Source organism: Neolamprologus brichardi, chromosome 2 (assembly GCF_056152115.1).
Source record: "Neolamprologus brichardi isolate AB-2024 chromosome 2, ASM5615211v1, whole genome shotgun sequence".
Taxonomy (NCBI): domain Eukaryota; kingdom Metazoa; phylum Chordata; class Actinopteri; order Cichliformes; family Cichlidae; genus Neolamprologus; species Neolamprologus brichardi.
In genome coordinates this window covers 14,668,060-14,695,475 of record NC_142105.1, presented here as the reverse complement: position 1 = coordinate 14,695,475, position 27,416 = coordinate 14,668,060, and the positions used below count along the sequence as shown (strand labels likewise).

The 27,416-nt window shown below is 43.7% G+C and overlaps 1 protein-coding gene across 1 annotated transcript; it reads left to right on the top strand.

Moving 5' to 3' along the window:
- The first annotated feature begins 10,602 nt into the window (after positions 1 to 10,602).
- rnf130 (ring finger protein 130) lies at positions 10,603 to 25,002 on the top strand. Its single transcript, XM_006781910.3, has 9 exons — positions 10,603 to 11,141; positions 11,277 to 11,573; positions 16,123 to 16,314; positions 19,065 to 19,315; positions 20,130 to 20,201; positions 20,889 to 20,965; positions 21,126 to 21,222; positions 23,127 to 23,313; positions 23,543 to 25,002. Exons 2-9 carry the CDS (start codon positions 11,306 to 11,308, stop codon positions 23,653 to 23,655), a joined length of 1,257 nt encoding a protein of 418 aa, XP_006781973.1. The 5' UTR covers positions 10,603 to 11,141; positions 11,277 to 11,305; the 3' UTR covers positions 23,656 to 25,002.
- The last annotated feature ends 2,414 nt before the right edge of the window (positions 25,003 to 27,416 follow it).

Genomic DNA, 27,416 nt, shown 5'->3' with positions numbered 1-27,416 from the left:
CTCGCGTTCTCGGTGAGTACGTACTCGCCGAGAACGCACGGGAGTACGGACTCGCCGAGAACGCGAGCACGGACTCGCGATTTGTACAATTGGAACACCAGCGTACTTGATGATGTCACAGGTCCGGAGTTTTTACTGCTGTCCCCTCTTAATTTAACTGTGAGTAATATGTTATGAAGCTTAACTTTAATCACAGCCAAACCAGTTTACTCAGGAACAAATAAAACACAGACAAATAAAACACCAACTGATGACGTATCACGAGTACACGAGAACGCAAGTACGCACAAGTACGCATATTGAGAAAGGCCCTCAATATATTTGAATGATATGGTTAGCGCCCAGTTAGCTCCTAGCATTTCTCAACAGCTCTGCCTCCTTTTCGACTGCCCGGGACATTTAAACAATTGATAATCCGTATACAAACAAATTCATGCTTTTCTCCTCAACAGAGAGCGTTCCCCGATTGAACAACAGCGCTGTAAAATAAGAAGAATGGCGCCTAATTACTTACTTAATAATATTGATTTAGCAATGTGTCACGTAAAGATTCATCAGCCAGATTAAGTGTTTACTGACAATTGACAGTGATAGCGGACATCATCATCACTATTCCAGTCAATCCTCTCCTCACAGACAAGCATAAACACACTCGACTATCACTAAATGAAATTTAACACACGTTTGTAATGACGCCAATTCATTTTACAATGGGGTTCATTCGCTCGGTCAGCAGGTGGCAGTATCCTCATACACTGGGGAGTACTCTGCCATTAAACGAACAGAAGAAGAAGAAAACATCTGCACATGCGCAGTACGGATTGGGTAGACCCGATGGTCGTGTCCAAATTCATGGGCTGCATCCTCCTGAGGCCGCATTTGTAGACCGATTACGTCACAGCGACGCGCTGAAGGCTGTCCAAATTCGTAGACTCCTCCGAATGCAGCCGACAAATGCGTCCTCCTTTTCCCCAAATTTGAAGGATGGGTTGGGTGTGTCCTTCGTGGCCTACCATATCCCAGAATTCATAGCGCGGCCCAGCCAAACTCCAGTTTCCAACAATGGGGGCCGCTACTAAGTTTTAAAATTACTCATACTAATCTTTCTGGGTCACAAAATAAACTTTTAACATATTTTCAGGCGAGAAAGTAGCTGTGTAAACATCAAATAACTGCTCGGTTTATCAAGATATCGCATATTTGCAAAAGTGCTTCGACGTTTTCGGAGACGTCTGTTACCCACCAGCTCGATAGCAAGCCGGGAGCTCGAGGGTCACTGATGCGGCCGAGAACGGCACAACTCCCGGCACATCATTTTCAGATCACCGCGGACTTTCGCTGCTCGGGTTAAACGTAATATATAAGCAGTGTTGGGACTAACGCGTTATTAAGTAACGCGTTACAGTAACTACGTTATTATTGTGGTAACGAGCACGGTAACTAGTTATTATGCCAAAATCAGGAACGCGTTAGTCGTTACTGGGATTTAGATAGGGTCGTTACTCGTTACTTCGTGTGGTGGCTATCGCAGAGCTTCCACAGATTCAGTAACATTAGCAAGTGGATGAGAAAAAGGGGAGGCAGGAGGAGCAGAGACCCGAGGCAGCCGCTGGTCCGACTGTCAGGTGAACTGAACTTCAGGTAAGAAGTTATGACCTGCAGTCTGAGTCAGATATAAACCAAGTTTAGGTGGAGTTTATTTTCGTTATTCTGACTTTTTCCGTACTGCGTACTAGCTAGCATGACGGAGTTTCTATACAGCTGGGTGGGTGCTATGAAGATGTTGAACTTTATTTTGTTCATAGGTTAATTATTAGAGTTTCCAACCGTCCCGTAAAAAACAGAATCGTCTCGTATTCAGAGAAAATATTGCGCGTTTCGTATTGAGGTGAAAAGACACACAGTTTGTCCCGGACTTCAGCTACAATGAAAAAGACACAAAGCTGGAGTTATTCTGTGTCTTTGCTGCACAGCTGCCTCTTCTTCTCTCATTCTCTCCCTCTCCTGTTTCTACTTCAATCATGAAAACTGATCAAGATCAGCTGATCGGCTTTTCTCTCGTTTGTTTATCGCCCACTTTGCGCCAGAAAGAAACCAGCTGATGTCGCTAAACAACAGCAGCACGTTTAAGCTTGATCAGCTGTAGTTAGAATTTATTTAATATTAATTTCTACTATCAGCTGATGTTTGCTGGAGCCACAGCTGTATAGCTGCTGGTCATGATATCGGTTTGGTTATCTGGTGAGAGGGAAACATGAAGATGAAACCAGGAGATGTCCTTACTGAATCATCAGAGCTGAACAGGTGATGGAGAAACAGGTTTACCTTTTAGGTGACATGAATGAGTTGAAGGGAAGTTATGAACTGTTTCTGAGAGACAAATAACACCAGGATCATTTTTCTACGTAGCTGACAGCTGGTAACTGTGCAGGGGCGGGTCTAGCAAAGTGTTGCCAGGGGGGCAGGTAGGGCATTAACAGGGAGAGGTGGGCACAAAGAAATACTTTTCTTTCTTATTCTCATTTAAAATGTCTCGCTTTTAAAAAAAAATTATCTGAATCTTACAACAAACGATTGATGCATATATACCATCAAAACAGTGTACATCACTGTCACAACAGCGTTTGTTTTCATTCAAAGGCTTTATGATTTTTCCTATAATGGCAGGCCAGTCTCTAGTCAAAATGCCCGGGCCGATTTTTTGTCCCAGTCCAGCCCTGTATGCAGCTCATCTGCAGTCTGGTGTTGCTTACATCTTCCTATTCAGAAGTCAGAATTTCCGAGTACAATCAAAAGCATCACGACTGCAGTTTTTGTGTTGGATGTAAAAAGCGCACATGATGCTGTGACGTAGGCTAGAATCATGGCCGCGGTCAACGATGGTCCAGGCGTGGGATTTCTCTTGTGGAAATATGCACATTATTATTATTTTTTCTATTGGTAGGTGGCACAGTGCACTTGTGGCAAGTAAGTGTCAGGGTTCCTGGGTTGCTGACCCAGTGCTTTCAGTTTTGTTCATGTTCAGTTTATTTTGCCACTTCCATGTTCTCACTTCCTGCTTTTCCTGTGTCAGCTCGTCTCGTGTCATTAGCCAGATTATGTTCAGCTGTGTACTCACTGGTCTCTCATTATCATCCTCATCAGTCTGTGTATTTAAGTCTTCTGTTTCTACTCGTGTCATTGATGTTAATGTCGTCTCTCCGTATGTATGTTCAGTTCAGTCAGCCAGCCAGTCAGCCAGCCAGCCAGTCCTTCGTTCCTGCCCTGTTTATCCACGATTCATAATAAACCATCTTCAGTTCTTCACTATCCACGAGTCCTGCTTTTGGGTCACTTCCTCGCCTCCACACACGACACTCCTGACAGTAAGCAAGCTAGAAGACTGGCAAAGTTATGAAAGCAACACATTAACAAGAGAATTCTGAGTAAAACCAAAGTTACTTTCCCTAGTAACTAGTTACTTTGAAAGTAACGAGTAACTTGAAGTAACTGAGTTACTTTTGATAGAAGTAACTAGCAATGTAACTAAGTTACTAATTTAAAGTAACTTACCCAACACTGTATATAAGTCACTTAGACAACCTAAAAATGTTATTGTTGGGCTTTTTTCAGTGTTTTGTTTGTTCGTGAGTAAATCGGTTTGGCTGAGATTAAAGTTATTTGATTAGATTAGATAAAATAAAACTTTATTAATCCCCCGGGTGGGTTCCTCCTTGGTTTTTACACAGCTGACTAAACGTCAAACAGAAAACTGATTAAACAGAAGTATGAGACAGTCGAGAATTTACGCCAGTGTCCTGTTATATTTTAGATAGCAAGGAGCAGACGGCTGAGTTTATTAAACTCCACCGAGACAGTGGTGACGCTAATCAGAAGGCTAGACCGTCCAATTTTACGGCCGTTTACTTCCGGCCTACCCGACCTTCTGAGGACCCGGCCCACGTAGACCGCGAAGGCCGGGTCCTCAGGAGGATGCAGCCCATGAATTTGGACACGACAGATTTGTACGGTCCGACTTTGCACATGCGCAGTAAGGATCGGGGAGTCCCGATCCGTAACTATCTTTTTATTTTTCGTTTTTGTCTACATTGTACTGAAATGCTTCATTATTGCAAACATTTTAAGATATACTTATTATTCTTAACATCTTAACCGATACTCTGACCCATAACTATCGTAAAACGCTACGACCGGAAGTAGACACCTTTCGCGCATGCGGGGTACCCATCGGGTTTCCGGTACGGATCGGGTAGTGACAAGGGCCACATTTCGAGCAGCCTTTGAATTGGGACAGCCTTCGTCGCGTCGCTGTGACGTAATCTGCCGTAAAATGCGGCCTTTAAGGCTGCAGACCGGGAGGGGGGGGGCGTTCCAAGATGGCCGAGTAAGTACACGCTTACTGCCAAGCTGTAACCCTATAATCAGTGTTGGGGAGTAACGGAATACATGTACCGCCGTTACGTATTTAAAATACAAAATATGAGTAACTGCATTCCGTTACAGGTACCGTTTAAAAAGGTGGTATTTAGAATACAGTTACTTTGTTGAAATAAATGGATTACAGACGGTACTTTCCTGTTTCATATTGTGGCAGGTCAGGACTGTTTGGGTTTTGTTTGACAGCTACGTTCTGTTGTTCCAGGTGGCAGCCTTAGGGTTGCCATGGTTACAGGGTGACACTCTCTCTCTGCGTGTTTCCTGGGTGAGAGAGGCTTTTTTGTTGTTGTTGTGCTAAGCTAATAGGCAGAATGCTACCGGTATAACTCTAAAAAATGTAGCATCATAGGTAGTGTAGTCCGTGCTGCAGGGAGAATGGACTGCCATACACGTTATGTGTCTGTGAGCGAGGGAGGGAGAAAAAGGAAAAGTACGAGCTGTCATCGAGCAAAAACGGGAGCTGGAAGCATGTAAATATAATAATAACCACTGCAGCCAAGAAGAGAGCCTGACGAGCCCAGTTGTAAGTAAGCTATTAAGACTCGACTGTACACCGTGTTCGTGTTTTCCTCCAAAAACAGTAAGTTCTGTTGGAGCAGCCTTTCAACCCTCTCTCTGTCTCTCGCTAGCAAAGTTGACCCAGACAACAAAGTAAAGCTAGTTTTCAGCTACGAGCCCGACACGGAACCCACCGTATTAGTCAGAGGTCCCTTTACTACGGATCGGAGCCGCGGACCTTCAGTAACAGTAATAAATCACAGCAATAGTACATTCATGTAGTTGTAAACAGCATGATAATATATTAAGTAATCCAGAGTATTCAGAATACGTTACTCTCATTGAGTAACGTAACGGAATACGTTACAGAATACATTTTGGGGCGTGTATTCTGTATTCTGTAATGGAATACATTTTAAAAGTAACCTTCCCAACACTGCCTATAATACGGTAGCAACACTGTGTCAACTCAGACCTTAGAAGCTTTTTCGGTGTTTAAGCCAGAAAAGGACTGATTTTGATCAATTAAGAGACAAAATGTCACAGCGTGACAATAAAAGACCCTCGTCTAGCTCCAAGACGAAGCTGCTGCTAAAGGCTAATGCTAGCCAAACAACCGGGTCGGTAAACCCACTGCTTGACAACTGCCATGACTATACGGCTCTTTCACTACCTCTCCCAATAACTGAGGACGTAATGGACGAGTTTCCACCTCTACCCATCTCACCCAGCCAGTCTCCAGCGCCAAAGAAAGCGATGCATTCAAAGGTAGATAGCGTGGATATTGTTGAAACTCTATCGAAGATAATAAACAAAAGAATGGATAACCTTGCACTACAGATTGCCGGGATCAGAAAAACTGTGGACTTTGCATGTGAAGAGATAAAAGATGTCAAATGCAGAGTGGGCACATTGGAGCAGAAAATCTCCAAAGAGGAAGAGCGTATGGATAAAAACCAGCAAAGAATCACAGATCTCGAGCGATATTCCAGACGGTGGAACCTCAGGTTGTTTGGTGTCAAAGAAGAGCAACAGGAGGATACATGGAAAGTTGCTGTTGAGATTTGTCAGGCTGTGTTGCCTGAATGTAAAAACCAACTTTATGACACCATTGACACCGTACATCGGGTCGGCTCCAAACGCCCAAACAACACCAGTCCCAGATCTATTATCATCCAGTTCATCTCCCGCAGAACCAGAGATAGCCTGTGGAAAGCAGCCAAGACATCTCCATTCTTAAAGGAGAACCGGGACTTGAAGTTTGCTGAGGACCTTTCCAGAGAAGAGAGGGAGCGCCGGAGCAAGTTGTGGCCCATTATCGAGAAGGCTCGCAGAGAAAATAAAAAGGCCTATTACGTCGGATGCCGGGGTTTTGTTAATGGGACAGAAGTTTTCCCGTCTTCAGAATGAGAGGTGAATATGGGGGGAGCTAAGGAATAGAAAAGACCCTACAATGTTGCACAGTTGCTTGGACTTGGTTGACTGTTTTTCATTGATCCTTCTGGTGTTTTGGATCATTAAGTCTATGCCTCATTTATAGTGTGAGGACACTTTAAGTTTCAGCACCTGAGTTGTATCCTAAAAAATATTTTGTGTATTTCTGCCGAGTTATTTACATCCTTGCAATCCTCGGTCCCTTAATGAGGTTTATTTTTTGTTAAGCACACAATATTGGTTCCTTAAATTTCTAGCTGTTTATTTTTTGTTTTCTTAATTGTCATTTTCTATTGTTTCCCTTAATGCCAGGGGGTTGAGACAGATCTGTAAACCTAAAGCCTTATTTTTGTTTGCTAAGAAATATAAAAGTCATTTTTGTTTTTTCCAAGAAAGCCATTCTGTATCTGCTGATGTGAACTTCTGGAAGTCTCAGTGGGGTAACGATGTTTGGTATTCGCACGGCACAGAGAGGTCAGCTGGGGTCACAACTCTCAAAGGTAGCTTCGAAGGTATTGTTCTACATTCAGATTATGACTCTTTGGGTCATTATATTTGTCTGGTAGTAGAATACAATCACTCCATTTTCATAATTGTCAATTTATATGGCTATAATACCAAACCTGAAAATGATAATTTAATTGACTCTTTAGATAGAAGGATTAGTTTTTGGCTCTCTAAATATCCCAGTTCAAACTTAATAATTGGAGGAGATTTTAATGTTTCACTGAATGACACTATAGATAGATGGCCCCCAGCACAACATTTTAGGAAAAATTTGAGATTGGAAACATTTATGGATAAATTTAATGTAACTGATATTTGGAGAGACAAATTTCCTGATGATATATCATTTACCTGGAGTAACCATTCTGGTTCAAGGAAATCGCGTATTGATTTCTGGTTAATATCAAGTAGTCTATCAAAGGACAGTGTCACGGTCAATATCCTTACAACTCCACGTACAGACCATAGAGCAATATATATTAACCTGCAACTCTTTCCTACTATTGCAATTAATAGATCCTCATATTGGAAATTAAATAGCTCGCTTTTGAGCCATACAATTGTAAAATTTGAAATCACACGACTGTTAAAACACTTTATACACAAGGCTAATATTGAGAATTCCTATAGCACAAACTGGGAAATTTTTAAATTTGAGACAGTATGGGGCAAAAATAACTAAGTCAAGGGCGGCAGAAGAAGAAAATCTAATTGTTCAAATTTCCGCAATATATCAACTCCCACCAGACGAGGTCTCGGAGGAGGATAGATTACATCTTAGGTCCTTTCAATCTAAACTGGATGAGATTTACTGCCAGAAAGCTGAAGGAGCTTTTGTTTGTTCAAGAAAAAGATGGATAGAGGAGGGAGAGCAGAATTCTGCTTATTTTTTCCGCTTAGAAAAACATAGATCTAAAACCAATACTATTCATAAATTGAATATAAATGGTACGGTCAGTGATGATGCAAAAATTATTTCTCAATTTTGTTGTAATTTCTACTCAAAGTTGTATGAATCCAATTATAACGCAAAGGTCGCTACCCAATTTATTGACTCTGTAAACAATGTTGAAATGATTAAAAGTGCTGATAGGCTTTTTTGTGACAGTCCAATTACTGAAAAAGAGATATTGACATCTATTGAATTTCTTAAAAACAACAAATCTCCAGGCACAGATGGGCTGGTGGCTGAATTCTATAAATCATTTTCTTCTCAGCTTGCACCCTTTTTGTTGCAGGTTTATAATGAAAGTATTGAAAGGGGCACTCTTCCTCCCAGCCTTACTCAAGGACTTATTACTTTAATTCCCAAACCTAAGAAGGACCTACTTTTTATAGACAACTGGAGACCAATAAGCCTCCTAAATAACGATTATAAAATATTAGCTCTGTTGCTAGCTAGAAGAATTAAATATATTTTGGATGATATTGTAGACGAGACACAGTCTGGTTTTATGACAAACAGGCACATCTCCAATAATATTAGACTCGTCTTGGATATTCTGGACTACTCAGCATTAATATCTGATGATTCATTCATCCTTCTCCTGGACTTCTATAAAGCCTTTGACTCAATTGAGCATGAATTTATATTTCTTACACTTCAGAAATTTGGTTTTGCTGATATCTTCTGCAAAGCTATCAAAACTCTGTATTCCAATGCTAATAGTTCTATTAGAATGAAAAATGGCACCACTTCTCGTTTTAGTCTTAATCGAGGGGTACGCCAGGGTTGCCCGATTAGCCCTTATCTTTTTTTACTTTGCACCCAAATTCTTGCCTCTCATATTTCGAATAGCCCTGTGAAGGGTATAAACATAGCAGACAGAGAGATTGTCATCAGTCAATTGGCAGATGATACCACAATTTTTCTTAAAAATGCCAGCCAAGTGCCAATTGCTTTACGTGTAATAGAGGATTTCTCAAAAGGGTCTGGATTGGTCCTAAACTTAAATAAATATCAATTATTACCTGTCAAAGAGTGTAATGTTCAGAGTATTTGTAATATAACAGTTAAAAATGAAGCAACATATTTAGGTCTGATTATCTGCAAAGATCCAAAAGACAGAATTTTACTAAATTTTCCCCCAATTATTAAAAAACCTCAAACCAAATTAAATCAATGGTTGCAGAGAGATTTAAGTTTAAGAGGAAGGGTATTGCTCTCAAAAGCAGAAGGTCTGTCTCGACTGACTTATGCAGCAATTTCTCTGCATGTGGACGGCAAAACTTGTAAGGATATTGATCGAATGCTCTTCAACTTCCTCTGGAAAAACAGGACACATTACATCAGAAAAAGTGTATTGATGAATGACTATGAACACGGTGGTCTCAATGTTTTGGATTTTACTACTCTAAACAATACATTTAAGATTAATTGGGCCAAACATTTTCTTAAAAATCCGGTATCCATTTGGAATTTTATTCCTCACTACATTTTCTCTAAGTTTGGTGGTCTAAGTTTTATCTTAGGTTGTGATTATAATATAGATAAGATTCCAGAAAACCTTTCGATGTTTCACAAACAAGTTCTATTAGCTTGGTCCCTTATATATAAACACAACTTTACACCCCATACGTATTCAATTTGGAATAATAGGAACATAGTGTATAAAAATAAATCATTATTTTTTTTCTAGGTGGGTTGAGAAACAGATTGTTTTAGTGAATCAGCTGCTTAATCCTAATGGGCAGCTTATGTCCTATTCAGAATTCTTAAACACCTATAAATTTCCTGCCACACCCAAAGAATATGCCATATTATTTGATGCAATACCTACGGGTATTATAATGCTTTTTAAAGGTATTCAACCTTGCATATCATCGGTTTCTCTCCCCAACCCTTTAGATTCACACATAGGAAGAATCTGTCTAACAAACCATAGTAAAAGTAATAAGAATATTCGTGCTTTGTTCCAGACAGAATTTCTAACTATTCCACATGTGGTCTCTTATTGGAATTCCTTTCTCAGTGACATTAACTGGAAAAGAGTATGGACAATTCCTAACAAGTATCTGGTAACGAATAAAGTGAAGGAAGTCTCATTTAAAATACTGCATAAATTTTATCCTGCTAATCATTACATGACAAAGTTCAAAAGGGACATAAATGTGAACTGTGGATTTTGTGGAAGCCATCCTGAGACTGTTCGACACCTCTTCTGGATCTGTTCATACGCTAGAACATTTTGGAAAGACTTCAGTAGATTCATTGCTGGACATCTCTATAAAGACTTTACTGTGAAATGGGAAAATGTTGTATTTTGTTTCTTTCGAAGGCAAAAAAAAGAAGATGTTTACTTTATAATAAACTTGTTAGTTATCTTAGCTAAATTTTATTTTCATAAATGCAAATACAGTAACAAAAAACCTAATTTTAAACATTACTATAATGATGTTTTATGTTACATACAATTGATTAGTGGGTCACTTAACAAAAAGGCTATGAAAACTATTACTATTTGTAGTAATTACAAATTATTTGAATGTTTGTAATTCTTTGTATTACACCCCCTGGCATATGTTAATTTTGTTCTGATTGTATTCTTAATAAAGTTTTATATTTTTAAAAAAAAAAAAAAAAGGCTGCAGACCCTGAATTGGGATACAGCCGATATCGTCGTCGTTGTTACTATTAGCTCCGCCTCTCTGCAGGTATCGCGACAGCTGATCCAAATCTCAGCTACAAAACATGAAGCCCGGGCCCCTCAGTGTGCGCCTGCGCAGTTCTCGCTGATCGGAGAGACGGAGACGGGGCTCGATCCTCCGCAGAGCGCAGCTTTCACCGGCGGCAAACCGGAAAAAACACCGAGCACGAGCCAAATCCTCTCACGAGCATTTCACCGAACCTCCGGGGGAGCGCGGTGAGCGGGAGCCTGCCGGTGTGTCTGCCTGCAACTGGCGGCAGACGGCGGAGGCTCAGTCACTGTTAACGGAACCGCAGGCGGCTGCAGTCCGCTGAAAACGAGCTATTCTGCCCCGACCTCCGAGCTACCATCCGGGCTCCAACCAGCGCGAGGCTCCGGGATGCAAACACCAGATGTTGGCCTGCTGCTGATGCTCCGACCTTCCAGATGTCCGAGCTGCACCTTCCAGCCTGAACCCAGAGATTAACGAACACGAGCTCACATCTGGAGACAAAGGATCATCTGGAGGACAAAAGAGGAATAACACATCATCTTCTGGAGAGCCAACCGGGAAACAGCATCCGGAGGATTAATGTAAACAAAGAGACCAACATCTGGAGGACAGACTCTCAGTGACAGGTGAGAGCCCGCGTCTCGTTCACGGTGATAAATGATAAATCCACAGTGCTGAGGACTTCCTGTTTCCTAAAGCAGAGGAAGCTCCCGAGCCGTTGCTGCTGCCCTGCTCATAAACTTTGTTTCTCTTTCTCACAGTTTGGATGTGACCAGGAGACGCTGTGAGGATGCGGACCCGTCTACCCCTCCCGCCGGTCCTGGTCCTGGTCCCGGTCCTGGTCCTGGTCCCGGTGCAGGCTCGCTCTGTGTCAGCAGGGCGCTCTGACACAAACATGGTGGTGGAGGAGTCGGTGAGCGCTACAGTGAATGCGACGGTGCTGGACGGGCGAGGAAACGCCATCCATGTGATTAGCAGCGATGACGGGAAGTATGGACAGAACTCCCCCAAGGTCGACACCAGGGGTGTGATCGTCGCACCTGCACCGCATCACGGAGGTATCTGAGCACACACACCTGTCACCTGCAGTGTCAGTAAAATGAATGCTGAGTGGACGTTTCCACATATTTCTGGTCAGAGTCAGCCCTCATTTGGTTATGTTTTGTAGGAAAATACATGGAAACACAGTAAACGAGGCAAAAACTGAATTTACTTTTGTAACGAGTGAATAAAGTGAATATTTGGTGTGAGCAGCTTCATCCTTCAGCTCTCTGAGCAGGATCTTCAGGAGAGGTTCTTCAAGGACATTCAAAGCTGTCTGGATGTTTCTGCCTTGTTGTGTCCTCTGTCAGGATGACCCCACAATGCTTCAGTGATGCTGAGCTCCAGGCTCTGGGGAGGTCCATCCATGACCGATACTGTTCATGGCACTTTTCATAATTCATGAGTTTATCAAAAATCTCCAACACCACTGACTGACCTGCAGCTGAAACCATGACCTCCACCGTGCCTCACAGATAGCTGCAGACAGTCGGACCACCTCCTGACCTCCTCGTACACACTGACCATGATGTGGATCCATCTGTCCAGCAGACCTGTTCCTCTGGTCTTCAGTCCAGTTCTCGTCATTTTCCCATTTCCCTTCATTAAGAACGTCTTCCTAACAGCCGTCCATCACGGAGACATTTCTGATGAGGCTTCAGTGAACAGTAGACGATTGGCTGAAGGTCCAGATCATCTCTGAGCTTTCTGTTATTTTTTTATAGACTAAAGATATAATTTAAATCAGGTTCTTTGATCAAATGGGAGGACCAGCTGATCAAACACAAGCCGTGTTTTGTAGCTGGCTGTTATCAGAAGTTCATCCATTCATTGTGGACATGAGTCTGTGGGTGTTCTGCCTCCATGGTGGAATAATTGTACAGCACACATTTTGGATTTTGGAGGCTTTCAAGCGTAAGGACTCTGTACGACTGAGGCATGGTGGTGGTAGCTTCATGGTCTGGGCTGTCAGTGGTTCAGGTACAGGAGGAACACCTCAATATTCTCATCAACAGCTACTCGGTCGAAGCTTGGACACAGTTGGGTGTTCCAATAGGACGATGATCCCAGGCACACGTTTGGATAAAGAAGGCTAACATTCAGCTTCTTAAGGGGGAGTGTAAGTGCACTTGGTTCTCAGCCACAAAGGTGGAAGGCAGAGTTTGGCAAGGGTTCCTGGCTCAAGGAGTTCGGTCACTACAGGGGAACAGGAGATTGACAGAAGGAGTAATGTGGTGTGATGTGGATGCTGTACTGGTCTAAGGTGGTGCAGACTGAGCTGGGTGTGAAGGTGTAGCTGTTTAGTTACCTGCCAGTGTATTAGGGCAGGGTGATATGGCTAAAAATGTTTATCCCAATATATATGTGAAAATTTGCGATAACGATATAACTGACGGTATAATCGACGCGAGACAGAATACTTTACAACTCTGCAACTTTATTAGTGCAAAAAACCCCATCCATGTATTTTACTTGAACAAGCAGCTGTTTTTATGTGCATTAATGTTATATAGAAATGTAACAGTGCAAATACAAATTCCTTGCTGACAGATTAACCAAAAGGCACTTCCAGTGGAAACGGGCCGACATATCCTCAGCATAACCATGTATAATATCCACAAAACGTAAGAAGAGGTTATACACACACAATACGGTAATATTATGTTGAAGCACAGTACATATCACTCCGCGAGGCTCCTGCCTACGATAGCCGTAATGCTCCGACAAGCCGAGCGATGCGGCTACGTAGCTTAGCAAAGTCGTACTAAAACATTTTTGAGCGCCGTGTACATAAAATCAGTTCGGTAATAACGACGGCCCGCTAGCATGCTCTACCAAAAATAGTGCTTTGCTGTGTATGTGTGTGACGGACGAAAGCTAAACCTGTTCCAAACCACGGAGGTTGCAGCATTTTTACAAACAAATTATGGTTCATCTGTTTCATTCAACGATCCACTTTCGCTCTTCTCATTCTCCGCCATGCTTTATCCGCCATGTGCATGCGCGTTTTACCCATGAAAATGAAATATCGCGATATTTCATTTTCTTATCATTGCCTAACATTACACCGGTATTACCGTGAATGGTATGATATGGCCCAGCCCAACAGTGTTTGTCCCTACCCCCACCTGTCACCACCAGGCATGAGTAGCGACCAAAATGCAGATATCAGAGGTACAACAGCTTCCTCTGAAGGCTGTGTGCGCTGAAGACAGGTGAGGAGTTTTCAGGTGCTGCTTGTCCACACTGACAGGAAGCAATTAAAAACACCCTCATTCAGGTGAACACAGGAAAAGAGGCCAAATGTAAAGCTAGCTCAGAGCCTCGGTATGAGCAACGCATCAAAGCTGTTCAGGAGAAAAAGAGAAAAGGTGGATGTGGCCTAACCCACTGATGGAGGATCCTGGAAGTTACTCTGATTATCTCTTTGTTTCAGAAAAAGGTGTGAGTTTAAGAGAAGCTGATTTGTGGTTTTCTTTGCCGTCAGAGTAATCAGCCAAATTCAGTGACACACACCAACATTCACTGTCAACAAAAACACACACACACCATCCACTCCATCAGCTGCTCCCATGAACACTAGGAAGCAGCTGATGAAGTGGATTGTGCGTGTGTGCGTGCGTGTGCATGCATGCGTGTGTATGTGCACGTGTGTGTGAGACACTGCAGAGGTTTTCTGGCTGCTGAAGGTCGGAGAGTCTGCTCCGAAGTGTCAGATTACAGTCAGATGGTCCAAGGACACTGCAGCTGCTGGATGGAGCGCCAACACACACACAGACTCACACACACAGACCTTCATGTCACTATAACTGTGATGAATCAGACGTGTAACAAAGTAAAATAACTGAGTTCAGTGTTTTTCCAGCTCAAACCACAGCAGCAGCTGAATGCAGCCGTTCCACAATAAAGACAATAACACAGTAGGGCTGGGCTATATCATACCGTTCACGGTAACACCGGTGTAATGTTAGGCAACGATAAGAAAATGAAATATCGCGATAGAATATGGGTAAAACGCGCGTGCGCAGTCCCTTTGTTTACATACGCACATGACAGTGACGCAGAATGAGAAGAGCGAAAGTTCTAGCGTTGAATGAAACGGATGAAGCAGAACTGGTTTGTAAAAATGCTGCAACTTCAGTGGTGTGGAACTGGTTTAGCTTTCATCCCTCAGATACACAACAAAGCACTATTTTTGGTTGCGCATGCTAGCGGGCCTTCGGCACACTTAAAATCAATCCTTTGATTTCTCTGAAAATCTAGTGTCCCTTATAATCCCGTGTGCCTTATGTATGAATTCTGGTTGTGTTTACTGACCTCGAAACGATTTTATGTACACGGCGCTCAAAAATCTGTCACACCGCTTGATGGATTGTCGGAGCATTACGGCTATCAAAGGCAGGAGCCTGGCGGAGTGATACGTACTGTGCTTCAACATAATATTACCGTATTGTGTGTGTATAACCTCTTTTTAAGTTTTGTGGATATTCTACATGGTTATGCTGAGGATATGTCGGGCGGTTTCCACTGGAAATGCCTTTTGGTTAAACTGTCAGCAAGGAATTTGCATTTGCACTGTTAAATTTTTATATAACTTTAATGCACTTAAAAAAGCTGCTTGTGTAAGTGAAAATATATTTTGTTAATTTTGTTAATCAATTAATATTGATTTTTTTTTGGGGGGGGGGGGGGGTTGCACTAATAAAGTTGAGGAGTTGTAAAGTATTTTGTCTCGTGTCAATTATATTGTCAGTTATATTGTCAGTTATATCGTTATCGCAAATTTTTGAATGTATATCATGATAAATATTTTTGGTCATATCGTACTGCTCTATAACACAAAGAAAAGCTTGTTGGAGCACCTGCTAGTGAAACCTGAGCTGAGTTCAAAGTTCACGGTACAGCTGCTGCACATCTCCTTGGTTCTGTTAAAATCAATGAGGTACTATAAGTGTTACAAAATGTCATCTTCTTGTCTGCCCATGTGTGTAAAGTCTGGTCAGCTGATTTAAACCAGCCTATAGCGTGCTCTGTCCCACGAGGACTGGACTCACACAGGTGGGCTGTCAGCTAACTCCCATGATCCTCTGCAGCAGGCCGACTTTCAGATTCACTCCTTTGAGGAGTTTCATGACATTCGACTCACGTAATCAACTCCCAGAAAATCAAATTAACTGAAAACCTGGGAAAACCTCAAAAAGTCTGAAGTTGACCCAGCAGGGGGGGACCACACGTGGGTCTGAGCCCACAGATCAGCTGATTTTTGTTGTTTTCATCAGCTTCACATGAACATCTGAAGTGATTGACCCGTAATGTGTCGACATGCCTGTTTGGGGGTTTAATGTGTTTTAACTGATGACACGCGGATCAGCAGCCAGCTTTGTTCTTGTTATTATTGTTTATGTATTGATTAATCTGAAGTCTCAGTGTTTTTATTGATCATCGTTGTTTGATCTGGGAAAATTCACTCGATTAAAGACGAGTTATTGATCGAATGTTGAGCAGCTCACCTTTGAGTCGTTTTAGTTACACTTCATTAAACTGACTTTGGTTTCCTCTCCTCAGTGGTCGACCGGCAGGGATGCGACCCAAACACTCACTTCCAGGTCCCGCCCCGCAGCGTCCACTGGGTGGCGTTGATGCAGAGAGGTAACTGCACCTTTAAGGAGAAGATCTTGAAGGCAGCTGCGTACAACGCCACGGCCGTCCTCATCTACAACAACTCCCCAGTGGACACCGTCAAGATGGGACACGAAGGTCAGAGCGCTCGCCGCACGAGCCAATCAGAGACGAGCGGTTCACACACACAAGCATATTACTCATCTGAACAGGTGAAACGTTTACCTGAGAGTTAGCTACACACTGCAAAGATGGACGTATTCTCCACCCTCTGGTATGTGAAGCACCTCCACATTTAGACGAGTGTGTGCAGAGCTATGAGCTAAAGCTAGCTAGCTTTGCTAAACTGGAGTAGCTGCAGACAGAGCAGGGAAGTATCAAAGTATTCGTACTTCCTCACTGTACTTCTGCATATCTGTGCTTTACTTGAGTATTTATTTTTCAGATAACTTTTGACTTCAAACTAAATGTTTCTATCACATCAACAAACATCAGCACACAAACTGTTTGTGTGCAGTTTGACTCATAATGTGTTGCAGCTGCAGATTTCACAGGGAGAGCTAACTTCACTCAGGGAAGAAAGACAGGAGAGGAAGAAGAGAGCTTAGAGTTAAAGGGAAGGATGCTCACTTACAGCTCTGTGTGATGGGATGTTATATTTCTGTCTTATGTCCTGCAAAACAAACTGAGCTGACGTGTGAGTCAGAGGCTGCATGAAACTTTTCTGCAGTTTGGTGAATGATAAACGGCTTAGTTGGTGAATTTACAGTAAAGCTCCGTGTTGGACAGCACACAGTGGCTGTGGTGATCAGAGTTAGCTTACATGAGTTTTAGCAGAGATGAAGCTAAGCTGATGATGCTTAGATTCAGTCATTAAATCCCACCTTCATGCTAACTTTGTATAAACTGTGTACTGTTGGTGTGGGGACTGGAAGCATTGGGTTACATCCTGTTCAGTTGTGTACATCCACAAAGAGCTGCAGCAGCAGGTCAGCTCAGCTGGTCACAGCCTGGACATGATTATTGAGCCAGGCGTGGAGGCAAAGTAGTTGAGTACAGAGCTCGTACACTTTCACTTTGACTTCAACTTTTATCAGAGTATTTTGTAACGCCAGTATCAGTACTTGTACTTCAGTACAGAATCGCCGTACTTTTGGCTACAGAGACCAAAGAGCGGCAAAGCTTTAACGACTCACTGTGGTCCCTCTGGTGGACGTTAGAGGAACTGCAGGCTTTGGTGCTGCAGTGATGGCTTCACTTATCTGGAGCTGGTTGGTGTTGGCGTAGCCCTCCGCCCCCTCATCAGAGCACAGCCATGTCTGCGTGTAAAAAAAGACGCCATGGCGGCAACAAGGACGCTGGTGTCCAGGTGTCAGGGCGCCTACAGTGATATCAGCAAAACAAAATTTCTGCTGTTTGAGTTCATAGCTCAAGCTCGTGCGCCACAATGTGATGGCATGCTGGGGTCACTGATCCTAGCGTATTGATTTATTGATCGCAGGATGGACTCACATCAGAGTGTTTCTGTTCATTAAAGTCTGACGCTGGTTTGTGCTGCAGCATTGTCCCTCAGAGATGTTCAGGTAAGTGACGACTGCCGGGCGGGGGGTGGAGTCGATGTTCAGTCTAAATATAGATCAACGTGTCATTCGAGGCTGAGGTCACTGTGACCTCACACTCTGTGTGTGGGACAGAGCGAGGTGATGATGGGGAACAACATCAGCATGAAGAGATCAACAGACAAAGAAACAAATTACAAAGCTGACGTCCAATTAGAGTTTTAGAAACACAAACAGGAAGTACTCCATGTTAAGATCAGATTATTTATCTCGATTGTTGGGTGGTGTAAAAATAAATTAGAGCCAACCGTGCTGGTCACGTGTGCACCGAGTTGATCGGCGTGACGCGTGCTGCCTTCTGAACATCCTGGTCTTTTGTATGAGCTCAGTGATAGGTTTGTAGCATAAACCTATTTGCTGGAATGTTAAGGACAATTTAATTACACAGCAAAGCAAGACACGAGTAGGCGAAGTTCTTCATGTTTCTCGTGCACGGGAGAGAACTGGACAAACGCCGTTCCTTCGCTTGACCCCAGTTGCTCTCATCTGCTCCCCCGTAACACTGCTCTTTTATTGAGGTTACATGAATATACATAGGTTCATTAACATATGACGTCTACATACAAACAAAGAGTACCTTGCCTATGCGTTGTGTAAGTGTGTGTGTGTGTGTGTGGTCAGAGTGTGACCCCATAAAGACTTCCCTAACCCTGCTGGTCTGGAAGTCCAGCAGTTCATCTAAACAAAAGGCACTTAGACTAAAACAGATATAGCTACGTTTATCCTACCATAAAACAATAAGAGAAGGTATGCCTTCACCCATGCTCCCAGAATGTGGGTGTGAAAGCCAGAACACTCTGGAATGCACACAATGTCTCTGCAGACTGTTAAGGATCAAACCTCTACCAATCTAAAACTAATTATAAAACTCTAAGCATATATAAGTAGATATTTCTAAGCATAAATGATAAACAATACAAATCCAACACTCAGATTTCAGCTGGTCTGAGATCAGGGTTCACAGTGTTATGTTGGGCTGATTCGATAATCTGACCTGGAGTCTGGGTTTAACGAACATCGAGCAGTTTTTAACAGAAGAACTGCGACGCAGTGTTTAAATGATCTGAAGCGTCTGAGCAGAGACCGTCACCAGAGTAACTGCTGTGTTTAAGCGCTCATGATACACACGCTTTTGTTTTTGCAAACACTTTTAAACTTGTACCGTGTGGTCAACCCATTAAAGCCAGTACACCCAGTACACTTTACTGTATGACTGTTAACACGGCGTCCCCGTCCCTGCTGCCACCCTGTTTCTGATTCTGTTTGCAGGCACGGGTGACATCGTGGCGGTGATGATCACAGAGGCGTACGGTAAAGAGATCCTGGCCCACCTTGAGCGGAACATGACGGTTCTGGTCTCCGTGGTCGTTGGTCAGCGCGGGCCCACCAAGAACATCAACCGAGGCTCGCTGGTCTTCGTCTCCATCTCCTTCATCATCCTCATGATCATTTCGTCAGCTTGGCTCATCTTTCACTTCATCCAGAAGATCCGCTACACGAGCACTCGCGACCGCAGCCAGGTAACACGTTAGCCGCGGGCTGATGCTGCATTCAGGTACCCGAGTCTGTGATATCCGCTGATGTGAGTGTTGTCCTCCTCCTCCTGTGAAGACTCTGAGCTTCCAGGATTTCTGCTCCTGAGCGGAGAGAGAAACACGGTCTGATAAACAGTCTGTCGGGCTCTTCAGCGATCGATCGCCCTGATCTCACTCAGTCCAGCTGGAGAAACCTCCTTCAGACACTTCCTGTTGTCACTTTGAGATCCTTCCTTCACCTCATCAGTATTTCCTGCGAGGACTGATCAATCAGCCCTCTGAAGGGTTAACTTTCTTCTTTACTCTATTTCTGTACCAGCTGACCGCCCCTCTTCTCATGTTCTGCTCCCCCGATGTTCTTCTGGGACTTTTGTTCATATAGTTTGATTCGTTTTCCACCTCCAACATGGCCCTGCCTGCCGTGTTGGTGTTTCCAAACCCGAGCCGTGTTTGTTTGGAAACCAGCAGTTTCCTTCACGGTGCGCTTCATGAAAGCATTCTTCATTTGACACACATTTACAGCTGTTACTTAGATGTTCCTCTTTTTTTGGTGTTTCCTGCCTGATCTTTAAGCAGCTTCTTCAAAGGGCCAATGAAAGTCAGTCTTTCTGTAGAAGAGCAGACTCTGAGTCCAGGTAGCTTCAGAAGAACACATTAGCTCAGAGGTTCACTGACTGACTTGGTAAAGATGAAGTTTGTTTAGTCGTGTGACTCGGATCAGAACACATTTCACAAAGAATCAAAACTGAAATCCTGGAAATGTTTGTGACTCTAACACTCTGTCCTCTCACTCTGTCAGCATCGTCTTGGAGATGCAGCGAAGAAAGCCATCGGAAAGCTGAAGACGAGGACGGTGAAAAAAGGAGACAAGGTGAGCACATGTGTTGGCTGTTTCTCCTTCACATGTGATGTAGGACCCGTGAATGAGGCTCCGAAACCCAGAAGGTTAAATTTACGTGAGCTTTCAGGCAGCGTGTGATGGCCTCTGCAGAGCTGTAACACGTGGAAAGAGAGCTGCTGGAGCAGAACTGTCTGAGAAAGGTTTTTGCTCGATGAAGTTTCCACCTCACTCGTTCATAGACAATGAGCTCAGCGTCCGGATCCTTCACATCCTCGTTCTTTGAATGCAGCATGTGAACATCTGGTTTCCTCACAGCCGTTTGGTTAACGTGTCGCTGACGTTCAGATGAAACAGCAATGATGTTGTTCAGAGGAGAAACATAAATCAGAAAGACTGCAAGCCACTATCACAGGGGTAGGGAACGTTAGTCCTCGAGAGTGGGTGTCCTGCAGGTTTTAGATCTCACCCTGGGTCAGCACACCTGAATCACATGATTAGTTCATTACCAGGCCTCTGGAGAACTTCAACACATTTTGAGGAGGTCATTTAGCCATTTAAGCCAGCTGTGTTGGATCAATGACACATCTAAAACCTGCAGGATACAGCCCTCGAGGCCTGGAGTTCCCCACCCCTCCACTATCAGAACCAGCAGAGACAACATCACTGCAAAGCTCTGACCTGTTTCCTCTGTGTGTGTGTGTGTGTGTGTGTGTGTAGGACACAGAGTCAAACCACTGTGCGGTGTGCATCGAAGTGTACCAGCTGAACGATGTGGTTCGAATTCTGCCCTGCAAGTGAGTCTGACCTTGTTACTGCAGGCTCTCCAGTCTCAAACCAGTCTGGCTCTGTAATTAAGTGTTTTATGAACTCTTCCTCGTTCTGTCTACTATGTCTAATGTCGTGCTGATAACACGTAGCGTGATGTTTTTTGATAACACGCCTGTGTCTTTGCAGACACGTCTTTCATAAAGCATGCGTGGACCCCTGGCTGAAGGAGCACTGCACCTGCCCCATGTGCAAACTGAACATCCTCAAAGCTCTCGGCATCACGGTGAGTCCTCGCTGACACATGGGCATGTTTGACACACAAAGACAGAGACACCCAGATGTGTTGTAATCCAAACCAGCGTTCACACCAGGCTGACGTGCCCTCACCGTACACCAAGCTTGGCTAACGTGAGAAACTGGGTCTGTTGCGGATGGTTGCAGCTGAACTCGGTATTATTTCGATGTCTTTCTGCTGATAGGGTAGATTTTACAGTGAGGTAACAGAAATGTGAGGTAGGTAAAGAGACCAACATTTCCTCACTGTTTGCATTTATGTGCATTTTTCTACTAAATGTTAAAGACTTTTAACTTTATCCACGTTTTGCTTGTAGTTGAATGACTTTGTCTGCATTTCTGAGCTCTTTGTCTTGTTCAGGGAGAAAAATCTCATCAGTTCTGGGCTTGAACATTAAGGTCAATGTCTGAGGTGGAAATGTGAAGGATAGCAGATGTGTGATTGTCACTGTTTCATCACTGAGAAAGTTTTTCTCCAAAGAGAGTTAATGTCTCCTGACGTGTGGACAGTTCTCCTCTCTGGGACAAAAAAATAAAAACAGCACCAGTCTTCAGCATTGCTGATTTTTAGATTTGACATTTTGAACACCTGCCAGTTTATTCCGTTCCAGCCCCCGACTCTACAAACACACCTGCATGATCACGTTCCTCCCTGCAGTCCTTTCACTGAGTGCATTGCTGCCAGCTCCTCACAGTCTTGAGCTCTTTGGTTATCCTTCACCTGGGCGGCGTCACAGACATCGCAGCTCTCGTCCAGAGCTAGCGTCCGCTTTATTTTTCAGCTGGAGCTCCAGATCTCCTGCAGTGTCATCAGTCCACCTGAAGAGGCACTATCTAAAATGTTTCTTTTTAGCATGACAGAGTCCACCAAACGCTCTTTGACAAACTCTGAGAACAACCTGTTGTTCTTTTAAGAAAAGATAAAGCTGGTCCAGACTGCTCCATGTGAAGCTGCAGCTTTGCTAGCAAAGGTTCAGTTTTCCATTCCTGCTTTGCATCGATTAAGTTCTTGTGATTCACTGCGTTGAACCAATATTCAGACTGTAGCAATCTGCTGTCTGCACACAGCGTTACTTCACTGAATACCTACTGTCTAATCAAAAACTCAAAATTCATCTTTGTAGGCTGACAAATATCATTTGCATTTACAGTAAAGCTGTATTCATGAGCAAACGTAAATATTTTTATTGTAAAAAGCACATTGCTTTTAAAAGCATCAAAGTTGTGATGCTTTGTCCAATAAAACTGCAAAAAACCAGTAAGCCTTTCTCTAACTGAAATGGGACAAACTGCATATGTGCACGTTTATTTATCCCACTCATCAGCTACAACAGGAAGTCAGGAGAGTCGAAATGACATTTGGATTGAAGAAGAGCAACGTGGTTTGTTTTTTTTGTTTTTTTATCCTTTTAGGGATATTTGAGAGTGTACAATAGCTTTTCCATGTGTGCTTTGTGGGCTTTGAGAATGTGTTTGACAGCATCTCTTGCGACGCTCTGTGATGTTGTTTCAGGAATTTGGGGTATCTGGCTTGTTATTACAGGCCACTCAGTCCCAAGACTTTGGTTTGCACTGTCAATTATAACTCAGACTTGTTAAGTATCTGAAGTGTAAAGAAGGAGACGATGGATGGATGGATGCATGGATGATGGATGGATGGTAGAACACTGGAATTCGTGCATTTGTCTGTTTTAGTTTGATCAATTATAGGAAATATTCTTGCTTAAATATGTATTTAGACACAGAACTTTTCCCTTTGTTAAGCCCTGGAAATAAAAGTGCAGGCTGCATCAATGATGCAACGCAGTGTTTCTGAAGAAGAAAATTTCCATCTATAAGACATCAGGTGTGTCTGAATTATACCTGGGAGTGACTGCCTCTGTCTGTCCTCAGACCAGTGTTCCCTGTGTGGACAGCGTTGTGTTGGATGTGGATCGTCTCGGTGCCAGTCAGGCACCTGGCAGCCAGAGGGCGCCCCTTAGTGACAACAACCAGCCATCCATCAGCCTCGAGCCACTCAGCCCCACCCACTCTGAGGCCACGCCCAGAACACCTGCCGATATCACTATCGCCGTGACCAGTAAGTGACACGACAACAGAGTAAAGACAACATCTGTAATTCACTGTCACTGCAAATAAATGTTCTAGGCAAGTAAAAGACAACTTCATGTGGATGTAGAGCAACAAGTTTACAGTGCAACTGAGCAACGTTATCCAGCAACCAAAGTAAAACTGAAAAGTAAAGAGTTATGCGTCTGCATCTGCTGCTGAGTGAATTAACTCTGATGGACGTTCTTCTGTCCTTCCAGGCGGCGGTCGCTTCTTCAGCAGGAACTCCATGTCTCCTCGCAGCGTCATCTGTGAGATGGAGCTTCCGGATATACAGGCTTCGCTCGACCTCTACGATGACAACAAGTCCTGAGGCTGGTTGTCACGGTTACTGCCCTCCAGCAACAGCACCATTCCAGTTGCTGAGAGATGTAGGACCTTTTATGGACACAGGAAGTCTTCATATAGTGTTTCCTGTTTCGGAGGGGAGTGAATCTGATCTTTAACCATCATTTATTCTACCAGATTTTCTACAAACTGAACACATCCGGGTCTGAATCTGGGTCTCGATCCTGGTCTGGATCCCACTCTTGAATTAGAGATTCTCGTGTTTGTTTGTTTTTTCCTAGTAGAGGGAAACTAGAAGACGTGGAAGCAAACAAATCAGCCTGAACTGAACCAGAGCACCTGAATCCAGACTTCCTGTCCACGTCTCTGTGTTCAGGCATAGCTCTGGCTGACTGATGGTGACATCATTAACAGGCTCCTGAACCCTGTAAAGACCTGGACCACAACTTTTTCTTGTTTGTAACTGCTGAATGAGATCTGTAGTCCTCTGTGTCCCTGGACAGAACAAGAGCCAGATGAAATTCTGGACCCGGATCTGGACCTGAACACTAGACCTGGACCCTAAACAATCATGTGGACTTTAATAGTGTTAACTATTAACTCCCTGTAGCAAAAAATATTAAAGGACCGATCCACCACTTCAGGAAACCTCCCAGTGGGTGTGGCGTTCCTCAGGAAACCGTTCTGGGTCTTCTGTCCTCAGATTTAAAGAACAACGCAGCATTTTCAGAAACCTCACGTTCCCGTCTCAGAGATGGGTAAAGACGAGGAATTTAATTCAATCCAACCTATGATGTTAGCATAGTTTAGCACAGAGGCTGAAGCCGAGGGGAAACTGTTAGCCTGCTGTAGACCGCGACAGACTAAATCTAACGTGGACACCGAACACCTCTAAGAAGTTAGATTAGGAGGTTTTCATTATTTTCAACTATAATGTGATGCACATACTGTTTAGTCACTATTAATACGGGTACATCAGTCATCCTGATAAACAGTAAGCAGGCTGCTGAGCTGCTAACTAATACTAACAGATGCTGATCGTTGCTAACATGTCTGTGCAGTAAAGACTGGGGGTCCTGAAGTGAGGGACTGCTCCGTTAATGTGTATTAAACAGCTTCTGAATTACTCATTCTGTTATTCTAACAATAATAATAATCAGTATATAAACAGCATAATACAATCTGTAACCTGACTGATCAATCAGTATTATCTCTGAAGTGACCTGAAGTCCTGCAGGACGCTCAGCTGCTAACTGTCTCTCTGTCTTTGTCTCTTTGTTTCATGGTGGTGGTGATGAAGAAGGACGTGGCGCTTTTAGTTCACTGTGTCTGTACTGCCTCAGCATTAAATGTCATCAAAGTGTCTTCAACATGCAAAGTTTCTGTTTCTTTGTGGCCAACTGAGCCAACCTGAAGAACCTGCCAAAGAGAATAATCTACATCAGAGACGGGGTGTATATAAAAAGAGCCGTGCTACTGGTCAGATAATGTCATTAAAAATGCTCCAACAGCACAAACACGGTCCAGATGTCCGGTTTGGGGCCTAAAATTAGCAGAGTTTAACCATCCACCTGTCACTCAATGAGGCCACGCCCCTAATATTGCCTTATTACAATTTAAACAGGTGAGTTCTAAAAACATACGAAAATGTACGCAGACAGCTAAATAATGAAAGGACATGATCGCATGTTAATCAGAATCAATACTTTATTGATCCCTGGGGGAAATTATTTTTTGTTACAGTGCTCCATTATAAACAAACATTAACAAAGACAGACAATACACTAACTAAGAATAGCACTATATATACAGGCATATATATATATACATAAAAGTCACTTATTAATAAATAGCTGAAAAAGAACAAGTGCAAGAAGGGTGTAGCTGTTGCACTAAACAGTGTGTTAGGTGGAGGAGTTGTACAGGGAGCCACAGGCAGGAATGATTTCCTGTGTTGTTCAGTGGTGCATTATGGGTAATCTCAGTCTCTCACTGAGCGTGCTCCTGTGACTGACCAGCATGTCATGGAGTGGGTGGGAGGTGTTATCCAACATTGTCTTTATCTTGGACAACATCCGCCTCTCCGACACCACCTTGAGGGAGTCCAGCTCCATCCCCACAACATTACTGGCCTTACGGATCAGTTTATCGAGTCTGTTGGCATCTGCGACCCTCAGCCTGCTCCCCCAGCATGCAACAGCATAGAGGATCGCACTGGCCACAACAGACTCGTCGAAAATCCTCAGCATTTTCTGGCAGATGTTGAAGGACCTCAGTCGCCTCAAAAAATAGAGACGACTCTGGCCCTTCCTGTAAAGTGCTGTGGTGTTTGTAGCCCAGTCCAGTTTATTGTCAATGTGTACTCCAAGGTATTTATAGTCCTCCACAATGTCCACACTGACCCCCTGGATTGAGCTGCAGATGATTCTGCTCACGTGACAAAGGAGTCGACCACAGCCCGGTACTCTGTCTCATCATCCCTGCTGATGCATCCAACCACCGCGAGTGGTGTCATCATAAAACTTCTGAAGATGGAGGTCTCTGTGCAGTGGCTGAAGTCTGTGGTGTAGAGGGTGAAGACGAAGGGGGAGAGGACAGTCCCCTGTGGTACCCCTATGCTGCTGATTACCTTGTCAGACACACACTGTGGGAGACGTACATATTGTGGTCTTCCTGTTAGGTAATCAACGATCCAGGACACCAGGGAAGCATCCACCTGCATCGCTGTTAACTTATCACCCAGGAGGGTCGGCCTGATGGTGTTGAAAGCACTAGAAAAGTCAAAAAACATGACCCTCACAGGGCTCGCAGGTCAGTGCCACGGGCCTGTAATCCTGGGGGCCACTGGGACGTGGCATCTTTGGAATAGGGACGAGGCATGATGTCTTCCACATCACTGGTACCCTCTGCAGACTCAAAGAAAGACATGCAAGAGTAGTTGCAGACAAATATAACCCTTTAAGATGTTCCAGTGAAACATGGAAAACAGCTTAATGTTGTTTTGTAGCTCCTTCAATTTATAGGCAGGAAAGCTTTTCCCAGTTCAGTGTGCAAAACAAGCTAATGTTCAAGTGTCCTGTAACCTGATTGTAAGTATTCTGCTTTCAAAACAGTCAAAGCAGGCAGTCTGTGCAGCTGAGCCTGGAAATAGAGTCAGCTGTCAGGAATCATAATGCACTGTGATACACAGAATAAAAAGGCTTCAATGTGTATTTAGAAGCATATGAACAATCAACCATGAAAGATTTATCTATGGACTATAGGCCTGATAGTTTCAGTCACCTAAAATATCATGCACTTTTTTATATCACCATTCAGTTAACGGGTGATGAGAGAAATGGATCTTTTGTGCTGCCTTAACTACACTCTGAAGCCTCGCTCTGTCCTCCTTAGTGCCGCTGCCGTACCATACTGTGCTGCAGTAGGTTAGCAGGCTCTCAATGGACGAGGGGTAGAAGGTCAGCAGCAGGTTGGAATTCAGCTTGTACTTCCTGAGGACCATCAGGAAGTGCAGCTGCTGTTGGGCCTTCTTGACGACCGCTGAGATGTTGTCTGTCCAGGAGATGTCAGCAGAGATGAGGACACCAAGGAACCGGAAGGTGTGGACCCTCTCCACACACTCCCCGTTGATGTAAAGGGGGGCTAAGTCAGTGCTGTACCTCCTGAAGTCAGCAATGGTTTTCTTACTGTTCAGTGTCAGGTTGTTCTCCGAACACCAGGATGCCAACTTCAGGACTTCCTCTCTGTAGGCTGCCTCGTCTCCCTTTCAGATGAGTCCGACTACCG